Consider the following 21,741-nt stretch of genomic DNA (forward strand, 5'->3'; position numbering starts at 1 on the left):
GGTTTGGGATCTCACCTTGAGTATCAAGGAATATATTTAAACAATTAATAAATAATATTTCATCTCATGTTCAAATTACTTATTATGTCAATATCTTGAACTTTAGTATTTTTCAAACCCAAATTCCAAACAACATAAACCATAAAATGTACGTGACTAAGGAAGTTGGTTTTGCTTATTTGGATAGGTTCTACCTTGACTCCCGATATATGTTAGGATCGGTTCTACCTCGACTCCCAACATAAGTTATGATTGGTTTTACCTTGATTATTTATATAGTTTAGGGTCGGTCTTACCTTACATCTTCAATAAAAATCAGACCTTCAATCCCATTGATTTCTTTCAACTACGAAACAAGTTCGTAAGTCTACTTACTTAAACTCATGTAAGTAAACCTAGTTTTGTAGGCATGAAATCAAACCCATGGTCACTCCACAATCCAGTAATGAGTTACAAATATTATGTTGATGTCGCAGTTAAGAAGTTCAAAATATAAGCCGTATACTTCATAATATAATATACCAATATAAAGCATTCACAATTATTGATATATTCCTCCTTGACACTTTGATCAAAATAAGATGATCAAGTCTCTAATACTAGATTTTCATGTATATAACTCTGCATGTTATGTTTTCAATCTAAAACGAGTTGAAAACTTACGATATAGAAATGTAAACAAGTCATGTCATGTATTACTAACCTCAAGTGGAAGTATGATGTCTTCGTTGATGTCGATTATGTCTTCTGATTCTTCAGGTCTTTAGAGTAATACTTGTTTGTCTCAACATTTATAGACTTCCTAGTCTAATCTCACGAAGTTGACTCTAGTAATTTAATCAAGCGATTAATGAGTTTTGATACTAAAATATGACAACCAACCTTGACATACCAACGCTTGGTGGGTTCAACCGAGCAGTGATCTAAAAATTTCATTCTCATTCCCCTTATTAAATTATAATCATCTCTCTTGTAATTGCTTTTTGTTCATTTTCTGGTGCCTACTTGTTTTTTATCCCTTTAACAATGTTTAGCCTTTTGTTTATAAATTAGTCTTTTTCATCTTCTATTCTCTGGAACTGGATACTCTCCTATAAGCTCCCATTAGTTGCATTAGTTTGTAGTGCTCCTAGTTTCTGCTACTTCTTTAAATACTACATAAATCCTAAGACTTTGTTCTTATTCCAAAAGAACTTAATACCCAACCGCTAACCCTGGTCTTGATCTGATCCTTATACCTATCTGTATTACATCTATTAGAATTGCACTTCCAGTAGTCGTTAATACTTACTTTAACAACTTACCCCTAACTTTCTATTATTAACTGTGTTGCATCATTCTGGTTCACTGTATTTGAACATAATTCGCCACTTTGGATTCTATCCCTCTGAATTTTAGTCTTACTTTGAATATTTGCTTCTTAATCTACTATTGTTTCATTGGTCATTGCATTGTGAGCTTTGCTGCACTTTAGTTACTCTCTTTCTGTGTATCAAACCACTTTAAATCTTACAAATCCAAAATAGTCTGCATCAGACTCCCACAAAACCTTTTACTTCTTGTCCGTAACCACAATGACTTACCAAACCAAAACCCACTACCACATTCTATATAATTCCATACCCTGAAACCTATCAACCACCCCAATGTTATCCAAACTATAAGTATACTTCTCTAAAACGGATCACAACCACTATCACCTTTTAGCAAAACCACCTTTCTAGACGTGTCTATCCTAGCATTGAATTGCTAGGGAATAAACCATCCGACAACAATACAACACATGCGAGGATTAATTTCAATGTCTAAACTAACCATTTTATTCATATCCGAAACCTTAGCCAACGACAACCAAAGTTTGCGTATCGCTCAAACACTATAATTCCAGAACCATCGCTCCGTCCCTAAAATAGGAAGAAAAATGAGGTCTTTGCCTAATGTGAAAAAGCTATATAAATCTATAAATTATCAAGAAATACCAAAGTTATATACTGCCATCGTCACCCCTCTTGCCACAGCTTGGCCTTGTCTATGCACAGGTATGTATGGTCCACTATACCCAGACGCTAGGAAAGATCTATGAAATGATTTCCCAACATTATTTCCTAGCACCACAACTCCATAGATATTGATCGGAGATTTTAATGAAGTTCTAGATCATTCAGAAAGAAGGGTGTGGTAGATAAATCACTTATGCACATACTCAACCTTTCCTAAATTCAATTGATCAGATGAGATTCATAGACCTCGACTTCCGAGGAGACCCGTTCACTTGGACAAACAATCATCAAGTCCAAGACAACATCCAAGAGCGCCTCGATAGAGGTATAAAAAACCAACATTGGAGAACTGCCAACCCCGTGCAATAATTATACATTTACTGCAAATAGCCTCAGATCATGCAGGATAAAAAGATAATAGATTGGCAAGGAAGTAAGAATTACAAGTTTGAGCATTTATGACTATCTCACTCTCAACTACAGCAAGTGGTAAACTCATCATGAAATAGATTATATGACTCAGGCCCTCCCCTAAACCTCTAGCTAAAGCTCATACCCACCGACGAAACCCTGACAGATTATAATAAGGTAAACTTTTGCCGCTTACCCACTCTAATAAAAAAATCGATGGCCAGAACCAATCAGGCATAACATCAGTGTGCTACCCAAAGCGGTATTGCACTACACCATTGGATTCTTCAAGAAAAATAACTCCATATAAATCATCTCATCTTGTTAGACTGCCACACAACCTATTGGAAACAAAGATTAATAATACAATAGCTTCAATCGGGAGATCGCAATACAACCTTCTTTCATACCAAAGCAAAAATCCATCGAATCTGTAACAATATATAATAACTCCAGGATCAACAAAGCATATGAATCAACGATAAAGACAATATCATCAAACTTATGCTTGATCACTTCACAGATCAATATACGACACCAAGTACGACGATTGATGTAAAACTATTTGTAGACATCAACCTAAGACTAACCCCACAAGAATGTACTCTTCTTACAGTTGAGTTAACCCCTGAGGAGATCAAACAAGTGTTTTTTCTCCATTGGCTCAGATCGTGCACCATGACTTGATGGATACACCAGCAAGTTCTTCAAAGTTTTGTGGGAAACAACCCGACCGCAACTTATGGTGCGCATTTTTTTTAGATCACTTAACACTCATGAACCACACTAACTTCACCCTGATCTTAAAAATAAGACAACCTTCTAAATCATCGCAATATATACCGATAGGACTATGCATTGTCACATATAAAATCATCCCAAAATTCTTGGTCAATCTCATAAGACTTCTCTTCCATTCCTAATATGCCCATATCAAAATGCATTTGTACCCCAAAGATCTTTTCATGACGACGTAACAATCACCGGAGAGCTTTTTCATTACATCAAATCCTCAAACCAAACCAGGGACCCAAAGTGGCACTCACATTAAAAATACAAAAAGCTTATGATTCTTTGGACTGGGGTCTCATCAAGCGAGCTTTTACAAAACTGGGCTTCCCGATAATCTTTGTAGAGTAAAAAGCTACATTTTTGTTAGGCATTATTTCTCCACTATTATTTTGTCGAGTAAAAATCTAGGCGCCATATATTTGGGCCGACCGAGCGAAGCGAGGGAGGATCCTATATATGGTGACTTTGTGTCAATGTGAAACGTGAATTTTTTTTCCAATTAGACACAAAAGATTGGATTTGGTTCAACGATGAAAGGACAACACTGCCCCTCTAAATCAAAAGTTTCTTTTTTTTCCTTTAGACATTTTCGTAAATAAACCGAAGAGGAAGGGCAAATATGTATTAGACATTTTCGTAAATAAACCAAAAAGAAAGGGTAATAAGGCATTAGATTTCTTCGTAAATAAATCAAAGAAGAAGGGCAACCAGATGTAAGAGCCAAGTTTTATTATAATTTCTAATGTAACCTATTTCTTTAGGGATATAATTGGCAACCAAACTTTAATACAACATATCTAAAAATACGTGTCTTGGAATTTTATAAATTTTATCTCGTTGGAAAGGTTTTAAAAAAATCTATGCAATGAGTACAAACAACAATATCAAATTTAGAGTGTTTACGAAAAATTCGAAGGTATTTATCATTTTAGGCACAATTTTGAAAATAAATGTATATCCCATTATGCAAACTACCACAAAGGATATATATAATACTTTATGTAACCATATTTTGGTTTTATGCATCAACTAACAGGGAGGTAGTCAATTGAGATTTTAAATAACTTTCGGAGAGTTTCCAAATCTACTGTTAGTCCATAGAGAATTTTGGAGAGTCTCCTAATGTCTTTTGTTATTGGTTAAAGACTTTTTTCAAGTCATTTAAATTCTCTGAAACTCCATGTTATTGGATTAGGATTTCATGAGAGTCACTCCAACACCCCTGTTATTCGAAGGAGAACTAAAAGTCATTGATTTGTAATTTGTAGAGATTTAGGGAGACTTTTTTTTTATGAAAATAGGCATGGTAGAAATCTCTCCTCAAGAGGTGAGATTTTGGGAGACTTGGAAATTTAAGGAATATTTATTTTTAAGAGTAGGACCATTTTTTTTTCTTCTTTTGTTTGAGCCGATGACCAAGGGACGAGCCATTTGCATAATAATACAACCGACCTCATCTGAATATATTGGACACCTCATATTTCTTCTTCTTTTCCATCGTGTATACCCAATGAGATTCTCTTTGCCACTTCAAAGGACATTTCCTCAGATGTAACAACGAAAAGATGCTAATAAGTGATGAGACAGAATATAACAATTAACAAAATGTGGGATGACAGAAAACTTATGCATAGGACAACACTGAGATTTTTTCTGACAACGAACAATTATTTTACTAGGTATTCATGGTACTTTTATTAACATTTTAACGTGCATAATAAAAAATTTGGTAGATGTTTTTTTATTTTTAGTTAGATATTATACATTTTTTGTCTCTATAAATCACAGACTCTTTACAAATCTCATTTTTTTTGTCTCCGCAAGTTATGAAGACTCTCTAAATACTCTCTGCGAATGACTAGAAATCTCTAGATTCTCAGAAAGCCTTTGGAAGTCACTCAAATAAAAAATCTATAAAAATCTATAGAAATCTCATTTGACTACCTCCATGTAATTTTCCTTTGCAACTAATAAAACGATGTACTCTCTACGTTTCAAGAAAAATGATACTTTCCCTTTAGACACAAATTTTCTTTTACCGTCCAATTATAGCAGTGTTTCCTTTTTCCTTCGGTCGGTCCTCCCCACCATGGCAACGGTCATCTAGTTAGTCATTTAGGTACAAGAAGATTTTGCAAATGTTTCAAATACAAATCAAGGAAAAATTTGACGTCACCAAACCATTAATCGAGGTTGGTGTTCCAAACCCAAGTGTCACATGCCTTCATATCAAATCAGAAAACAGTCGAAAATTTTCATGGAGTCAAAAAGACAAGATTAACTAATATATTCTCTCATTATCAGTTTATGGTATTCTAAGAAAATAGGTTGAAATGTTTTTCAAACTAATTAGCTAGTAGAGGAGCAGTTCTCCAACTCTTACCTATTCTACCATTCTTCAACTTGATAGACATAGTTGTTGTTTATAGATTAAAAGATTTTTCTTCAAAAACAAACAAGATAAGACAACATTAACAATAAAAAGGGTCATGGAATTCACATAGTAGGAATGAATTAAGATTATCAAAAACCAACATTCGGATACTAATTAAGATTGGAGATATCTCAGAGAAGTTGGTTGCATAATTTATAAGCAATTGACTTATAAGGGAATTTAAACTAATTTTTCTCTAACTAAAAGTTGAAAAATTACCTACTCTATGATCCCCCTTACTCTTCATCCGCTTCTTTTCTTTTTCGTTTCAATTTCCTTCTCTATAAATACATGAACCCATCTCTTGTCATTCATCACAAACAAATACCTTAACTTCCTCTCTACATCTATCTGTCTACAAATTTATCCTTCATATAAACTTTGATCATCACTTAGTTTAGAAAAATGGGTATCTCATCAATGTGGTGTGTCATGGTTCTTTCACTCATTGCTTTAGCTCCAATCTGTTTATCTCACAAGATAGACGATAATGAAGGTAACTTATACCCACAATTTTACGACCATTCATGTCCAAGAGCTCAAGAAATTGTTAAGTCTGTTGTTGAACGAGCTGTTGCAAAAGAAGCTCGAATGGCTGCTTCGCTGTTGAGGCTCCATTTCCATGACTGTTTCGTTAAGGTTTGTTTAATAAGCATGCATGTAAATTATAAGTTGGTATTTTTTACATATCATATTTTCTTTTGCATACATGCATGTAACTAACTAAGCTCTCATTTAACACATTATTGCAGGGTTGTGATGCATCATTGTTGTTGGATAGCAGTGGTTCTATAACCAGTGAGAAGCGATCAAACCCTAACAGGAAATCTGCACGAGGATTTGAAGTCATCGACGATATAAAAAAGGCTTTAGAGCATGAATGCCCAAAAACCGTCTCTTGCGCTGATATCTTAGCTCTTGCTGCTAGAGATTCTACTGTCTTGGTACATATATAAATCCTAGTCGAACTCTGCTCAAAATGAAACCCTTCACTAGTTAATCAATATGTTTAATCGTTTTTTATTGCGTAAATCAACAGGCTGGTGGTCCAAACTGGGAAGTTCCATTGGGAAGAAGAGATTCAAGGGATGCAAGTTTAAGTGGTTCAAACAACAACATTCCTGCACCAAACAACACATTCCAAACCATCTTGACTAAGTTCAAAGTTGTTGGACTCGACCTTGTTGACATGGTTGCACTCTCTGGTAAAAAATAAAAACAAACTGATCGATTTACCTTTTATTTTTACAAGAAAATGCATGTCTTTCTTTACCTGTCCTAATCAAGCAAAGTATATTAACTCTACAGGAAGTCATACAATTGGGGATGCTAGATGCACCAGTTTTAGACAAAGACTATACGGCCAAAATGGTAACGGCAGAATTGACACGACACTCGATCAATCTTACGCTGCTGAATTGAGAACTCGATGCCCAAGATCCGGTGGTGATCAAAACTTATTCATCATGGACATCATAACCCCAAGAAAATTCGATAACAATTACTACAAGAACATTGTAGCTTCAAAGGGGTTATTGAATTCTGACCAAGTTATGTGGACAAAGAATGAAGCTTCAAAGAAGTTAGTGGAGCAATACGCTGAAGATATGGGACTCTTCTTCGATCATTTTGCTAAATCCATGGTTAAGATGGGAAATATTTCTCCATTGACCGGCTCGAGAGGAGAGATTCGAAGGGTTTGCAGGAGGGTTAATCACTTTTAAGTGATTATAAGAGGTTTCCATTATGCTACTGCTGGCTGTGCCATGTTTCCATACATATAGTACGATATAAGTGTGATTTGCATTTTCCTTTCTTGTTAGCATTACAGTTCTTTAGTATATGGGTTATGCTTGTAAACAATAATTCTCTTCTATAAAATTTGAAATTTGTGTGTTGCATCCATTTCTAAAATGATTGTCCCTCTTTCTGTTTTGCAATCGTAAATTGTTTAGTGTTCAAGGGACGCAATTGTGTCATTAGATAATAAGCAACTTTGAATTGCTATTCCATCCGGGACCACTATGTTTAACATGTTGGAAAAGAGTTCGAGATCAGCAAGATCAAGGATGCAAGTTATATACCCTTAGCATATGCCCATCGGATAAGTCCAAATTTCCAATGGAATCTGCCGTCTGCATGTGAGACGAGTAAACGGCGACGTGTTTTTCTATTCATCAATAAACAATGCTGCAATACAAGAATATTCTACGTTTTCAATCGAAACACATATAATGTCACCATATGGCAAGGAGAAGAGCTCTAAAAAAACAAAGATATAATGGAAATGTTAAAAAAGGTGGCAAGGTTTTTTTAGGTAGAACGAACAAAGTGCATGGAAATGTTCCTATCCATCCAATCCACCAAAACCGAGTGATTTCTGACCAAAAATTCTAACCCATCACATGCTCTCCTTTGTTTCTTCTTCTTTACTATATTATAAAAACTCTAATTTAATCTTCCTCTTATGACGTGTGAGAAACTCTCTAGCTATATGTTCTTATCCTCTCAATATTATCCATCTTTAAATTCGACCGTTATATTCTCAACTGTTTCTTATTTATACTCATTCTTTATCCACTTTCATTTTCTCAACCAGCTCTAACTAATTTCAATATTTTCTCTTATCTTTAATCTCCATTAACCTTAAAACCAAAATTAAGAAAAACCCATCATGGCTGCTGTTGTAATGAAAAGTCCAACAAAAGGATTTGATGAGATGATGACTTCATTCAACATGAATGAATTAAGAACCAATCTCCCTCAAAAGTAAGTACAGTATTATTTTTTTTAATGTGAATGAGATTGTTTGAACTATTGATTTATATTTGTGTTTTGATTATTATTTTTCAGCAGAAGAGGATTATCAAGGTATTATTCGGGGAAATCTCAATCATTTACATGTTTATCAGACGTGCAAAGTATTGAAGATTTGAAGAAACAACAAGCACCTGATCAGGCAAAGAAAAGGAAGAAATACCCAGGGGGAGCTTCAGCAGCATCAATGGTTCCTCGATTTCCTTGTCGAAGAGTTGCGAGTTCTAACCATTGTGCTCAGCTTGTTATAGGTATTTGATTAGCTATACAAACCCACGCAGCATCAATGGTTCCTTCCCTCGATTTTAATTCCTTGCTGTCGAGTTTCATGCTTTAACCATTGTGCTGAACTTGCTATTGGTGTTTGATTAGCTAAACAAACCCAGGCAGATCGAAAAGATGTTAAGAAGAGAAATGTCCCGAACAAGGATCTTTAAAATTTTGTACAAATTAAAATTAATTTTGGGATTTTGTTGAAATCTTTTGTATATTAAAATAAACTTTTTGTTTTTGTTTTGTTGGATTTCTTAATTATGATCAATTTTGTCCAAAGGTAAGGAGGGAGAGTTTTGGATGATTGTAATTTGTAACGGACAACTATTTTCAGAATGTTAACAATGTAATGGAATAAGGAACAACTGAATTTCCTTACCCCCATTATAAAGTTCAATGGATGTTGCATTATGATTCACTGTTTACATATCGATTTTTGAATTTTGATATTAGCAGTAGTTGGATCAATGTTTACAATTGTTCGAAATTTGGGTACCAGAGGATGAAAACAAAGAACAGAAAAGAATGTTGTTATGTCGGTGTCACTGTAATATAGTGGTAAAGTCATCGGGTGATGATACCAGTGACGTAAGTTCAAAACTCGCTATCACCAAATTCTTTGTCGATCAGAAAAAAAGAAGTAATTATCACCGACTTCAAGGCCTTGCGATTCTTTTCGGCAATTATTTCGACCCTTCCCAAAACAGATTGGCGAGTATAATTGATCAATGGAGCTTTCAGAATACAATGAAGCTTTAACAACTTGTTGGATTCAAGAGTTGTACCCCTTGACCCAACAAAAAACACACAGTTTATGAATTCTGATGATGCTTAGAGAGAAAAGAAATCAGACAATCTTGATGTCTGAAATGGGAGAAAGCCTTTGCTAATTAAAGAGGATTTCATGTCTATTGGAGATGTCTGTTCATCTCCAACAGACGCTTTCAAACGACATCCATTAATGGGAAGAGACGCGTCTGTAGAAATTTTTGGAAAACATTTGAGAAAATATCCAACAATAATTTGATCCTTAAAAGGAAAAAGACAAGATACCAGAAGTTTTGTTGACAAGGAAACCGCAACTGCAGGAAAAACCCCGGGACCTCGTCCAGATTTGTACACCAAACTGTATTAAGAGGATACAATCACTAGCCTACTATCAGACTTCATACTGGAATGTAGTTGGGACCGAACCCAACCTCCACGTGATTCAGTTACAGTCGCACTCCTTATGTCTTTTGAACCTCGCAGACTCTATGAAATTGATTCCCTTAGTTGACATCCTGTACATCCTAAGAGTTGCTTCAACTTAAGTAAATACATTTGATACCAATCTTCCTCTAACAGATAAGCCTATTTGAGTTTCTTTTATATCAAAGATCAAGGTGAGGAAATCTATTTGCAGTAGAAAAATCTAGTGAACCTCACAAATACAGAACTTGCGACTCCGAATAGCAGCCTAGATTCTTGACCACCTCTCAAAAACAATCTTCAAAAGATCAACTAGGATCAGTTTTCAGATACATATCTTGAGGAATCATAATGTCTGAGACGAAGAGAACTTTGCAATTACTATCTATCTTGCTTGAAATGGATTACAAAAACCTCGATAACAAAAAAGCAAAATAAGGATTCACGAACCCCAAAAGCAAAGCCTTTAACTCATAGACCTAATTATGTTTCTCAGAGGAAACCTAGGTCTATAAAGGACGACTCTAAAATCAACTAGGACACAAAGTGTCGTGAATTGATTTTCCCAGTTGAAACAACACCTCTATTTGTATTTTTTAAATACCAGGGGTTGCTTAGAATTTAAACTAAGATAACTTGAGAACCAAGTAATCAGTTTTAGGTCTTGAAAATATAATAGAAGAATATACACTAGGAACCGGTTCTGGAACCGTGTATAATGATTGTTCGGTTTGGCAAGTGTTAGCTCCAAAGCAATTTTCAAGTGATCAATATATCAATACGAAACATTCTGAGTCTACATCAAATGACTGTCTCACACAAATCATGTAAGATGTTACCAGGCGATTTTCACATGATCATCTTTTGACTTTCGTCAAGAATAAAGATGAACTTGGTTAAAGTGAAAGATTACCAACACATATTTCGAGAAATATGTAAGCGATTTAAACTCAGCTCGAAATATCAAATGTGTATAAAGTCTAGATAGTTATACGACTTTTGTCTTAATAGGAGATAAAATAGAAATAGAATTTTGAGTGATAGATGAGCTCAAGTCTCCACATAACTTTTGTTGATGAAGTTATACAAGATCCCCTTAGTAGTTCTTCGTTTTCAATCGATGGACGCCGAGAATTCTAAAACTCAATTAAACATTCTATCCTAATCCGAGACATAGCTATAAGTAGAAAGACTTATAGTTTTGGCAACTAAACTTGACAAACAAGCTTGAGATAGCAACGCTTGTGAGTTCGACCGAGCAGTGCTCTAACAGTTAGTTTTATTAGAGATATTGATTACAATATTTTTACTGCTCCCTGTAGGTTCGACCCGCACTCGACATTGTCTACGTTATAGACGCCATGCGATTGTGGCTATTATGCATATAGGTTTCCAAATCCTATCAGGAACGTAGAACTTCGAGAAAGAACATATCCCCGAAATATTAGTTTCTAATATGTTATTATTTGTTTTTTATTGACAAGAATGACGTATAATGCGTGAGATGGTGTGAGAATAAACAATTGATTTTACCTTTGCAATTACTGTCTATCTTTCCTGAAATGGATTACAAAACCCTCGATAACAGAAAAGCAAAATAAGGATTCACGAATCCCAAAAGAAAAGTCTTTTAGTCGTAGACCTAATTATGTTTTTTAGAGGAAACCTAAGTCTATAGAGGACGACTCTAGAATCAACCAGGACACAAAGTACCATGATTGATTTTCCCAGTTGAAATAACATCTCTATTTGTATTTTTCAAAGACCATGGGTTGCTTAGAATTTAAACTAAGATAGCTTGAGAACCAAGTAATCACTTTTAGGTCTTGAAATATAATAGAAGAATATACACTTGGAACCGGTTCTGGAACCGTGTATAATGATTGTTCGGTTTGGCAAATATTAGCTTCAAATCAATTTTCAAGTGATCAATAGATCAGTACAAAACATTCTGAGTCTACATCAAATGACTGTCTCACACAAATCATATAAGATGTTACCAGGCGATTTTCACATGAATCTTTTGACTTTCGTCAAGAATAAAGATAAACTTGGTTAAAGTGAAAGCATACCAACACATGTTTCGAGAAATATGTAAGCGAGTTAAACTCAGCTCGAAATATCAAATGTGTATAAAGTATATATAGCTATACGACTTTTGTCTCAATAGGAGATAGAATAGAAATAGAATTTTGAGTGATAGATGAGTTCAAGTCTCCACATACCTTTCGTTGATGAAGTTCCACAAGATCCCCTTAGTAGTTCTTCGTTTTCAATCGATGAATGCCGTGAATTCTAAAACTCGACTACACATTCTATCCTAATCCGAGACGTAGCTATAAGTAGAAAGACATATAGTTTTGGCAACTAAACTTGACAAACAAGCTTGAGATAGCAACGCTTGCGAGTTCGACCGAGCAATGCTCTAACAGTTAGTTTCATCAGAGATATTGATTACAGTATTTTCACTGCTCCCTGTAGGTTCGACCCGCACTTTCCTTTGTCTATGTTATAGACGCTATGCGATTGTGGCTATTATTCAATAGGTTTCTAAATCCTATCAGGAACGTAGAGCTTCTCGAAAGAACATATCCCCGAAATATTAGTTTCTAATATGTTATTATTTGGTTTTTATTCACAAGAATGACGTATAATATGTGAGATAGTGTGAGAATAAACACTTGATTTCATGTCTATTGGAGATGTCCGTTCATCTCTAACAGACGCTTTCAAACGACACCCATTAATGGGAAGAGACACGTCTGTAGAAATTTCTGGAAAACATTTGAGAAAAAATCCAACAATAATTTGATCCTTGAAAGGAAAAACACAAAATACCAGAAGTTTTGTTGACAAGGAAACCCCAACTGCAGAAAACCCCAGGACCTCGTCCACATTTGTACACTAAACTGTATTAAGCGGCTACTAACACTAGCCTACTATCAGACTTCATGCTGGAGTGTAGTTGAGACTGAACCCAACCTCCACGTGATTCAGTTACGGTCGCGCTCCTTATGTCTTTTGAACCTCGCAAGACTCTATGCAATTGATTCCCTTAGTTGACGTCCTTTACAGCCTAAGAGTTTCTTCAACCTAAGTAAATACATTTGATACCAATCTCCCTCTAACAGATAAGCCTATTTGATTTTCGTTTATATCAAAGATCATGGTGAGGAAATCTATTTGCAACAGACAAAGCTAGTGAACCTCACAAATCCGGAACTTTCGACTCCCGAGTAGCAGCCTAGATTCTTAACCACATCTCAAGAACAATCTTCAAAAGATCAACTAGGATCAGTTTTCAGATACATATCTTGAGGAATCACAAATTCTGAGACGAAGAGAACTTTGCAATTGCTATCTATCTTGCCTGAAATGGATTTCAAAAACCTCGATAACAGAAAAGCAAAATAAGGATTCACGAGTCCCAAAACCAAAGCCTTTTAGTCGTAGACCTAATTATGTTTCTCAGAGGAAACCTAGGTCTATAGAGGACGACTCTAGAATCAACTAGGAAATAAAGTGTCATGAATTGATTTTCCCAGTTGAAACAACACCTCTATTTGTATTTTCCAAAGACCATGGGTTGCTTAGAATTTAAACTAAGATAACTTGAGAACCAAGTAATCACTTTTAGGTCTTGAAAATATAATATAAGAATATACACTTGGAACCGGTTCTGGAACCGTGTACAATGATTTTTGGTTTGGCAAGTATTAGCTTCAAAGCAATTTTCAAGTGATCAATAGATCAATACGAAACATTCCGAGTCTAAATCAAATGACTATCTAACACAAATCATGAAAGATGTTACCAAGCGATTTTCACATGATCATCTTTTGACTTTCGTCAAGAATAAAGATGAACTTGGTTAAAGTGAAAGCTTACCAACACATATTTCGAGAACTAAGCTCGAAATATCAAATGTGTATAAAGTCTATATAGCTATACGACTTTGGTCTCAATAGGAGATAGAAATAGACTTTTGAGTGATAGATGAGTTCAAGTCTCCACATACCTTTTGTTGATGAAGTTCCACAAGCTCCTCTTAGTAGTTCTTCGTTTTCAATCGATGAACGCCGTGAATTCCAAAACTCAACTAATTATTCTATCCTAATCCTAGACATATAGCTATAGTAGAAAGACTTATAGTTTTGGCAACTAAACTTGATAAACAAGCTTGAGATAGCAACGCTTGCGATTTCGACCGAGCAGTGCTCTAACAGTTAGTTTTATCAGAGATATTGATTACAGTATTTTCATTGCTCCCTGTAGGTTCGACCCGCACTTTCCATTATCTACATTATAGATGATATGCGATTGTGGCTATTATTCATATAGGTTTCTAAATCTTATAAGGAACGTAGAATTTCGCGAAAGAACATATCCCCGAAATATTAGTTTCTAATATGTTATTATTTGGTTTTTATTAACAAGAATGACGTATAATGTGTGAGATAGTGTGAGAATAAACATGTAAGGGGATCCTCCCTCCTATTTTTCTTAATAAAAAATCAAAAGTAAGTTCATCACTTGTCCGCCACATCAGTTTTTTTTTATTTCTTTTTTGAATGAAATATCCTGATTTCATGAATATAACAACAATGAATACATCTTGTTCATGTGTATCAAAGATGAAAACAATGATAAAATACATATGTCATGTTTCATATTTGAATTATATATTTGAAAGATGGCATATGAAATAATACTCTGCTATTCGAATTTTTTTATTCGTTAAGATTAACATGTCCCGTAGAGGAGTAGTTTGCACAGTGCGTCTTTATGACAATCACCACTATTGGCCATTGATCTTCACATAAATGTAGAATTTTCGACGACTTATGGTAAATCGCCGTCGATGATATTATTGATATGAATGATCCATCCAATGGAAACGCTGTATCAGTTATCAGAAAAATCCAATTGGCTTACATAAGCCATCAGAGATGAGATCAATTGAAAATAAATCGAAAACGTTATATACAAACCTTAGGATCGCTTAATAACGATAGTTTTATTCAATACTAAGAAATACTAATATTTATTACCAAACCTGTCAATAGATCTGATGATTTTAGATCAAATCTGGATTCAAATCTAAAAAATTTCATATGAAATTGAGTTTCAGAGAAAAAATATTATTTTTTAGAGTTAGAGGAGAGAATCCAGCATCTCGATACTTTACGTTGTTTGGTTCGGCGCAGATTGGTTTATTTTTTGATCCGGTATCTGAGATGGTTGCACTGTTCCGTTCAGCGCGGCCACATGGAATGGTTTAGCGCATTTAGATACTACATTAGAATTTCCATAAGACTTAGGAGGTTATTCTAGCTTCCAGTATAGATGCTAGATTAAAAGACCATAAGACTTAGTAATCTAGCATCTAGATGCGCTGAACCATTTCCCGTGGCTGTGCGGAACGGCGCAACCATCTCAACCATCAGATAAAATAAATAAATCAGTCTTGCTGAATCATTCCGTGAAAAGTAGAATTTTGGTTTCGCTGAATAGAATAACGCAACTATCTAGCTACTAGTTGGAATCCGAAATATTGAAGAATAAACAACGCTTTTTATGTAATCTGCAATGCTTTTTGTTTAATCTAGAAGCAAAATCTAGCCCACAAGGCTTAGCTTAAGCCTAACAGTGGTGTTTTTACTCGCTTCTAGAAATGGGAAATTTTAAGGTGTATCTAAAGGCAATCAGCTCTTCATGGATGAGTGATCTTTAAGAAAATCTTTGAGTTATTAATGGGTCATGAGCTACAAGGAACGGATCTTTAGCTTCTTTTTAGTCTAGATGTGATGAATTTTTATTTTCTGATTGGATTGAGGGAGGAGGTTGCTATGGTTTTCATTAACACGGGACCTTCTCTGGATCCTGATTGTTGCCTTTTCTATTTTGTTTATGATTCCTTTTCAGGTTTTTGGGAGAAATTTGTTGTGGTTTTCACAACACAGGACCTTCTCTGGATCTCGTTTGTTGCCTCTTTTATTTGAGATGAGTTCTTGCTGTGTTTCTGCTTCAGATTGAGAGGGAAAGATGATGTGGTTCTTCTAGCACAAGATTTTCTCTAGATATGAGTTTTGGTTCATCTTCTTTAGTTTTTTACTTATTTTTGCGATGGGGTCTTTCTAAATCAGGTTTCTTTATTTCTATCATTGATCTAGACTGATTTTTATTCCCATAATGATGATATATTTTACCAAGGTTTATGTTGATTCTCAAATATGCTGTTTTGATTTTGAAATTATATTTTTCAAAAAAACATTTGTTCTTTGTTTTAATTCTTCTACTTGCTTCAGTTGTCTATTTTTTTTGAGAAAATCTTGTTTTGGGTGGGGATAACTTGACGTATCAGACATAGATTAAGGAAAGTGACTTTTAAAATCTAATTGGTTTTCAATCTTCTAAAATGTTGTTTTTCTTTGGGTCTTCTGGAGAACCAAAATGGTTTGCTCTAGCTAGTATGGACCATCATATAAAAATCTTTCAAAAATGTTTTAACAGAATCCTTTTAAGGTCACAATATAGATGTTGATCGTATTGTTGTTTCGAATTTGGTTATTAATTGTTTGTCTAAAAAGTTTTGATTTTAAATTGTCTAAAATGTTATGGGGTAAGACCATTTACTGTTTAGTATGTTTCCCCTCTTCCCCTCTTCCCTTTCTGATGCAAGATTGTTTTGAAATACAAATATTGTTTCTTAAAATCTTAAAAATGTTTTGACTAAAACAGGGACGGACCCAAGAAAGATAAATTTCCTTTCAAAATCCGGGCTAGAAGCCTTGGTCGAGCAAAAAAGAAAAAAATTGGCTTGTGGACTGGGAAGCCTACCCGGGCTAAAGCCCCCTTTAGCCCAGCTGTAGGTCCGTCATTTGACTAAAATCTCGATACCGATTCTGATCATATTGATAAAAAGGTGGTTTATGTTTGGAATTTGAATTATGAAAGTCCCTTACCATGTTTGCATCTTATCCCCCTTTCTCTTTTCAAGTCTTCAAATAGTAGTGAAGTGTTTGGTTTGTAACAACATATCAAGATATAGTTTCATCTGATTCGCTTATGATGTGTTATTGTGTTTGTTAGTGTATCCTGGATTTGGTCTTAATCCCCTTAGATAGATAGGTCTGAATTCCATGTTTTTGCTTTTGCCTTAACCATGACAGCAATGTCTCTTATCTGCGCATCTTCGGTAACTGAGTCTTTTAAATAGATGGTAGAAAATTTCCGACAAATCATTTTTTAGATTTTCTTCGTCACATCTTGGCCTAAAGAGTCTCAGATTTAGACCCTGTTCCGCTGACTCTAAAAATACCCCAAAGTTTTGCTCATAAAAACCTTTGTTTTTTTCTATCTTTCTCATTTTTGTTTTTGTGATTAGTCTAAAATTTATTTTTCTTATTGTCTTGATTCTAGTTTTTAATCGTTGGGTATCTCTTTTTTGCTTAATCTTGGATCAAAGAGTTATCAGAGCTAAAGCAGTTTGTTTTTCTAAGGCTGTTATCAAAAGAGCAGTCATGGTTAAATCTGTTAAGATGATGACTATTCAAGTTCACTAGACAAAGAGTGTTGGGAAGAATTTGGTCTGGGCTATCTAGGGACCGTTTTCTTTAAACTTGTCTCAAATCTTTGTTCATAATTTTGAAGTCTGATTCTTGTCTCTACTTAGAATTTAATTCTCTTTTTTGGTTGTATCCCGAAGCCTATTTCTGTTTTTATTACTAGTTTTAGAAATTTCATTTAATAGGCTCTGAATCCATACTTATATCTAGCTAAGGAGTATTTTTTAAGTTGGTGTTTAGTATAATGATCTTTGATCTGTTTAGGACCCTAGAAAAATTCGGTTCTCTTCTTTTGTTGTTCTCTTGTACAGTGGTTTAAAGTTGGCCGTTCTTATTCTAGTATTACAGTACTTAGTGTAGACATGGGTAATTCTTCCTTTCATGAAAATATGAATGTTCTTGTGAAACAACTGTTAGAAAAAACGCTTTAAAATTACCAATTTTTCCATGGACTATGTTTTGATCCCTAGACCTATTGCCCATTAATTGTTTTTTCTTTTGAATAGATAAAACAATAGTCCCACATTGACTAAAATCAAAAGAGTTTTAGACATAAATACCATAGAATTGGCTATAAGGGCATGGCCCTTGGGTCATTAGACTTTTGTGCTTGGAGGAAAGGCTTAGACTAGGGCAAGGTTGATTTTCCCGTACGCGAGGTGCTTCGCACAGAAGCACGCACGCTGCCGTCCGGGCGGGCGGGCGGGCGTACGGGCTCGGGTGTGGGTTCATTAGATCCTATCTTTTTGCTGAAACTTTTGGTACGTGTTTTACACACATGTAGAAGAATCTTCTTCTTTGTCTGCACATGTTTGTCTTGGCTTTCTTGTCTGTACGTGTTTGTCTTGCTTTCCTTGTCTGCACATGTTTGTCCTGGCTTTCTTGTCTGTACGTATTTGTTTTGGGTTTCTTGTCCGTACATGTTTGGCTTGGCTTCTTGACAACACACTGCTCTAAGCCTGACAAAAGCAACACTGTTTTTAACCCAACATTACCAGTATTTCTGTCATACGCATGGTTTGGTTGCATGCATTTTTCCTCTCGTTTGTAACGTCTTAAACACTATATAAGGGAGGAGTCTTGAGCTCATTTGACACACCACAGAGAAACATCCCTTCTACTCTCCCTCTGTTTTTCTGTAAACATTTATTCTACTGTTTTAAGTTCTGCCAAGTTCTAAGGGTACCCTCATTGTATGCTACATTGAGGGGTACTAACTGTAGTTGTATCCTGGAGGTGACTCGCCAACTGCTGTAGCATCTCAGAGGAGTGGCAGGCGATATTGCCTTTAGGACATCGTAGTTTACGTGCCTCTACATTTTCTGTGCAACAACATCAGCAACATTATTTTGAGCCAAGTATCTTCTTATCAGTTACATTATTAGTATTTTCTCCAACAATCTAAAGGCAATAGCCTCTTTACTATATTTTGTAACAGCATGGGAAAGAGTACTGTAGACAAACCCCCAAAGTTTAGTGGCAAAGACTTTAAACGATGGCAGTCCAAAATGTTATTCTTCTTAAAATACCAAAGGCTAGATGAAGTTGCCTTAGAAAGACCCTCAAGAAGGCTTCATGACCGTGGTTATGAAGATAGACTGGATAGGTGGACTAGGAAAAATTACATGTGCAAAAACCATATTCTTAACTGTCTGGATGACTCCTTGTACGACTTTTATAATGCAAAAGAGAATTTTACTGCTTTTGATTTATGGGAAGCCCTAGAAGAAAAATATCTTGCTGAAGCTGCTGGAAGCAAGAAGTTCTTGGTGGCTAGGTTCCTGGAATATAAGATGACTGATGAAAAGCCTGTTGTAGAACAATTCGTCGAACTCCAGCTACTCATCAACGAAATTCTTGCTGAAGGCATGCATATTGATGAATCTCTACAAGTATCTGCAGTGATTGAAAAGCTACCACCCTCATGGAACGAGTACAAGAGGAGGCTGCGACACAAGAATCGTGAAATCACCATGGTGGAGCTGGGGAAAAAGATCCAGGTGGAGGAACTTCTGTGCTGCAAGGACAAGAGCCTGATGCTGAGCAAAGACATGTCAAACAAAGCTCATGTCCTGGACGATAATGCTGCGTCAAAGAAAAGGCACGGAGAATCCAGCAAAAATGGTAAACGTAACAAACAACGTAACTCCAAAGGTAACCATCTTAAGCCAAAGGGTGGTGTCTCCAAAAACACCATCAAAGGCGACTGCTATAACTGTGGGAAAACTGGTCATATGGCCAAAGATTGCAGGGCACCTAAAAAGACCAAAAATGATCCTAAACAGAAAAATAAGGCAAACGTAGTAGATGATTCTGGATATTTTACTGGCATGGTGTCTGAAGTCAACCTTGTCTCTAATGTGACCAATGTGAGAGACTGGTGGCTTGATTCTGGAGCCACTAGGCATGTCTGTAAGTTCAGAAATGCTTTCTCCTCCTATAACAAAGTAGGAGACGATGAGAAATTGTTTATGGGAAACTCTTCTACCTCTAAAGTGGTGGAAAAGGCAAGGTTGAATTGAAACTCACTTCAGGAAAAACTCTCGCATTGAATGACGTGTATCACGTCCCGGACATATGCAAGAATCTTATCTCAGAAACCATCTTACTTGGGAAAGGTTTTAAATTTGTAGCTGAGTCTAACAAGTTGTAATCTCTAAAGGTGGTGATTCGTAGGAAAAGGATATGTCACTGATAACATGATTAAGCTTAGTGTACTTTCTTTGAACTTGAATGATAATGCATCTTCTTCTGCTTATGTTTGTGACTCCTCACATGTTTGGCATGATAGACTAGGACATGTTAATTTCAAATCTATTGAAAGACTTGCTAAATTAGGCTGCATTCCTAAAATAAACTTTGACAGAGGTCATAAATGTGAAATTTGTGTTGAATCTAAATATGCTAGAAAACCCTTTAACAAAAAGGTTGAACGTAGTACAACTCCCCTAGAACTAATCCACTCGATTTGGGAGATTTGAAATCAACACCAACTAGAGGAGGGAAAAAATGGTACATCACTTTTATAGATGATCACTCAAGATACTGTCAGGTTTATCTTCTTAGAAGTAAAGATGAAGCCTTAGACGCTTTCAAATTATATAAACTTGAAGTAGAAAACCAAAGAGGTGTTACTATTAAAACTCTTAGGTCGGACCGAGGCGGTGAGTATGTGATACCTATAGGAGAATTCTGCAAACTTAATGGCATCATTCATGAAACTACTGCACCTTCTTCACCTGAGTCGAATGGAGTAGCTGAAAGGAAAAACCGAACACTCATAGATATGGTGAACGCTATGTTAGCTAGTTCAGGGCTACCTTCGAACCTGTGGGGGGAAGCAATTCTCTCTGCTTGCTATATCTTGAACCGAGTTCCATTTAAGAAATCCGACAAAACTCCATATGAGTTATGGAAAGGAAGACAACCGTCCTATGCATACTTTAAAGTGTGGGGGTGTTTGGCCAAGGTGGCCACTCCTCGTTCCAAGAAAACCAAACTAGGACCTAAAACTGTAGATTGTGTTTTCCTAGGATATCCTGAGCACACTAGTGCTTATAGGTTCATGGTAATTGGTGAGAACACCATAATGGAATCCAGAGATGCAGTGTTTTTCGAACACATTTTCCCTTTAGGGTCTGGACCTCATAAAAGGGTCCGCGATGATCTCTCAGATGTTCCTTCGACTAGTCAACCCCCGTCTCTAGATGCTGAAACCGAACCTAGAAGAAGTAAGAGGGTCAGAACCGAGAAAGGTTTCGGTCCAGATTTTGTGACTCTTACGGTAGAGTCTGAACCCCAAACCTATAAGGAAGCTATGACTTCTCCGGAAGCTCCCTTCTGGGAAGAAGCTTCAAATAATGAGTGGGATTCCATTCAACAAAATGAAACTTGGGAGCTTGTAGACTTACCTCCTGGTAGTAAAACCATAGGTTGCAAGTGGGTCTTCAAAAGGAAACTTAGAACAGATGGAACTATAGAAAAACACAAAGCTAGGTTGGTAGCTAAGGGGTACAGACAACAGGAAGGATTAGATTTCTTTGATACCTATTCACCGGTCACTAGAATCACTTCTATCCGGATGCTGATTGCTATTGCTTCTATTTATGATTTGCATATACATCAGATGGATGTTAAAACTGCTTTTTTATATGGTGAATTGAATGAAGAAATTTATATGGACCAACCTGAAGGTTTTGTTGTGAAAGGTTTTGAAGATAAAGTATGCAAACTGAAAAAATCTTTGTATGGTTTA

General features: G+C 35.7%; 2 protein-coding genes across 3 annotated transcripts; both read left to right on the plus strand.

Annotated features, from left to right (window-relative positions):
• Positions 1-5,959: 5,959 nt before the first annotated feature.
• Positions 5,960-7,551, plus strand: LOC113288702 (peroxidase 72-like). The gene is made up of 4 exons (XM_026537820.1): positions 5,960-6,276; positions 6,390-6,581; positions 6,677-6,842; positions 6,946-7,551. Exons 1-4 carry the CDS (start codon positions 6,043-6,045, stop codon positions 7,359-7,361), a joined length of 1,008 nt encoding a protein of 335 aa, XP_026393605.1. The 5' UTR covers positions 5,960-6,042; the 3' UTR covers positions 7,362-7,551.
• A 611-nt stretch (positions 7,552-8,162) lies between these two features.
• On the plus strand, positions 8,163-9,145 carry LOC113288703. Of its 2 annotated transcripts, none has more exons than XM_026537822.1 (2): positions 8,163-8,406; positions 8,494-9,145. In XM_026537822.1, the coding sequence occupies exons 1-2, from the start codon at positions 8,312-8,314 to the stop codon at positions 8,711-8,713; spliced, it is 315 nt and encodes a 104-aa protein (XP_026393607.1). In that variant the 5' UTR covers positions 8,163-8,311; the 3' UTR covers positions 8,714-9,145. The 2 variants fall into 2 exon arrangements, with proteins under 2 accessions (XP_026393607.1, XP_026393606.1); XM_026537821.1 differs by having other exon boundaries at positions 8,176-8,406; positions 8,491-9,124.
• The last annotated feature ends 12,596 nt before the right edge of the window (positions 9,146-21,741 follow it).

This window comes from Papaver somniferum, chromosome 6 (assembly GCF_003573695.1).
Source record: "Papaver somniferum cultivar HN1 chromosome 6, ASM357369v1, whole genome shotgun sequence".
Taxonomy (NCBI): Eukaryota; Viridiplantae; Streptophyta; class Magnoliopsida; order Ranunculales; family Papaveraceae; genus Papaver; species Papaver somniferum.

Bases quoted from the DNA above. Each gene is read 5' to 3' on its own strand.
- LOC113288703 (XM_026537821.1), top strand. From the start codon at position 8,312: ATGGCTGCTGTTGTAATGAAAAGTCCAACAAAAGGATTTGATGAGATG. The intron at 8,407-8,490 runs GTAAGTACAGTA...ATTATTTTTCAG, and splicing joins AGAACCAATCTCCCTCAAAA to CAGAAGAGGATTATCAAGGT.
- LOC113288702 (XM_026537820.1), top strand. From the start codon at position 6,043: ATGGGTATCTCATCAATGTGGTGTGTCATGGTTCTTTCACTCATTGCT. The intron at 6,277-6,389 runs GTTTGTTTAATA...ACATTATTGCAG, and splicing joins TCCATGACTGTTTCGTTAAG to GGTTGTGATGCATCATTGTT. The intron at 6,843-6,945 runs GTAAAAAATAAA...TTAACTCTACAG, and splicing joins TGACATGGTTGCACTCTCTG to GAAGTCATACAATTGGGGAT.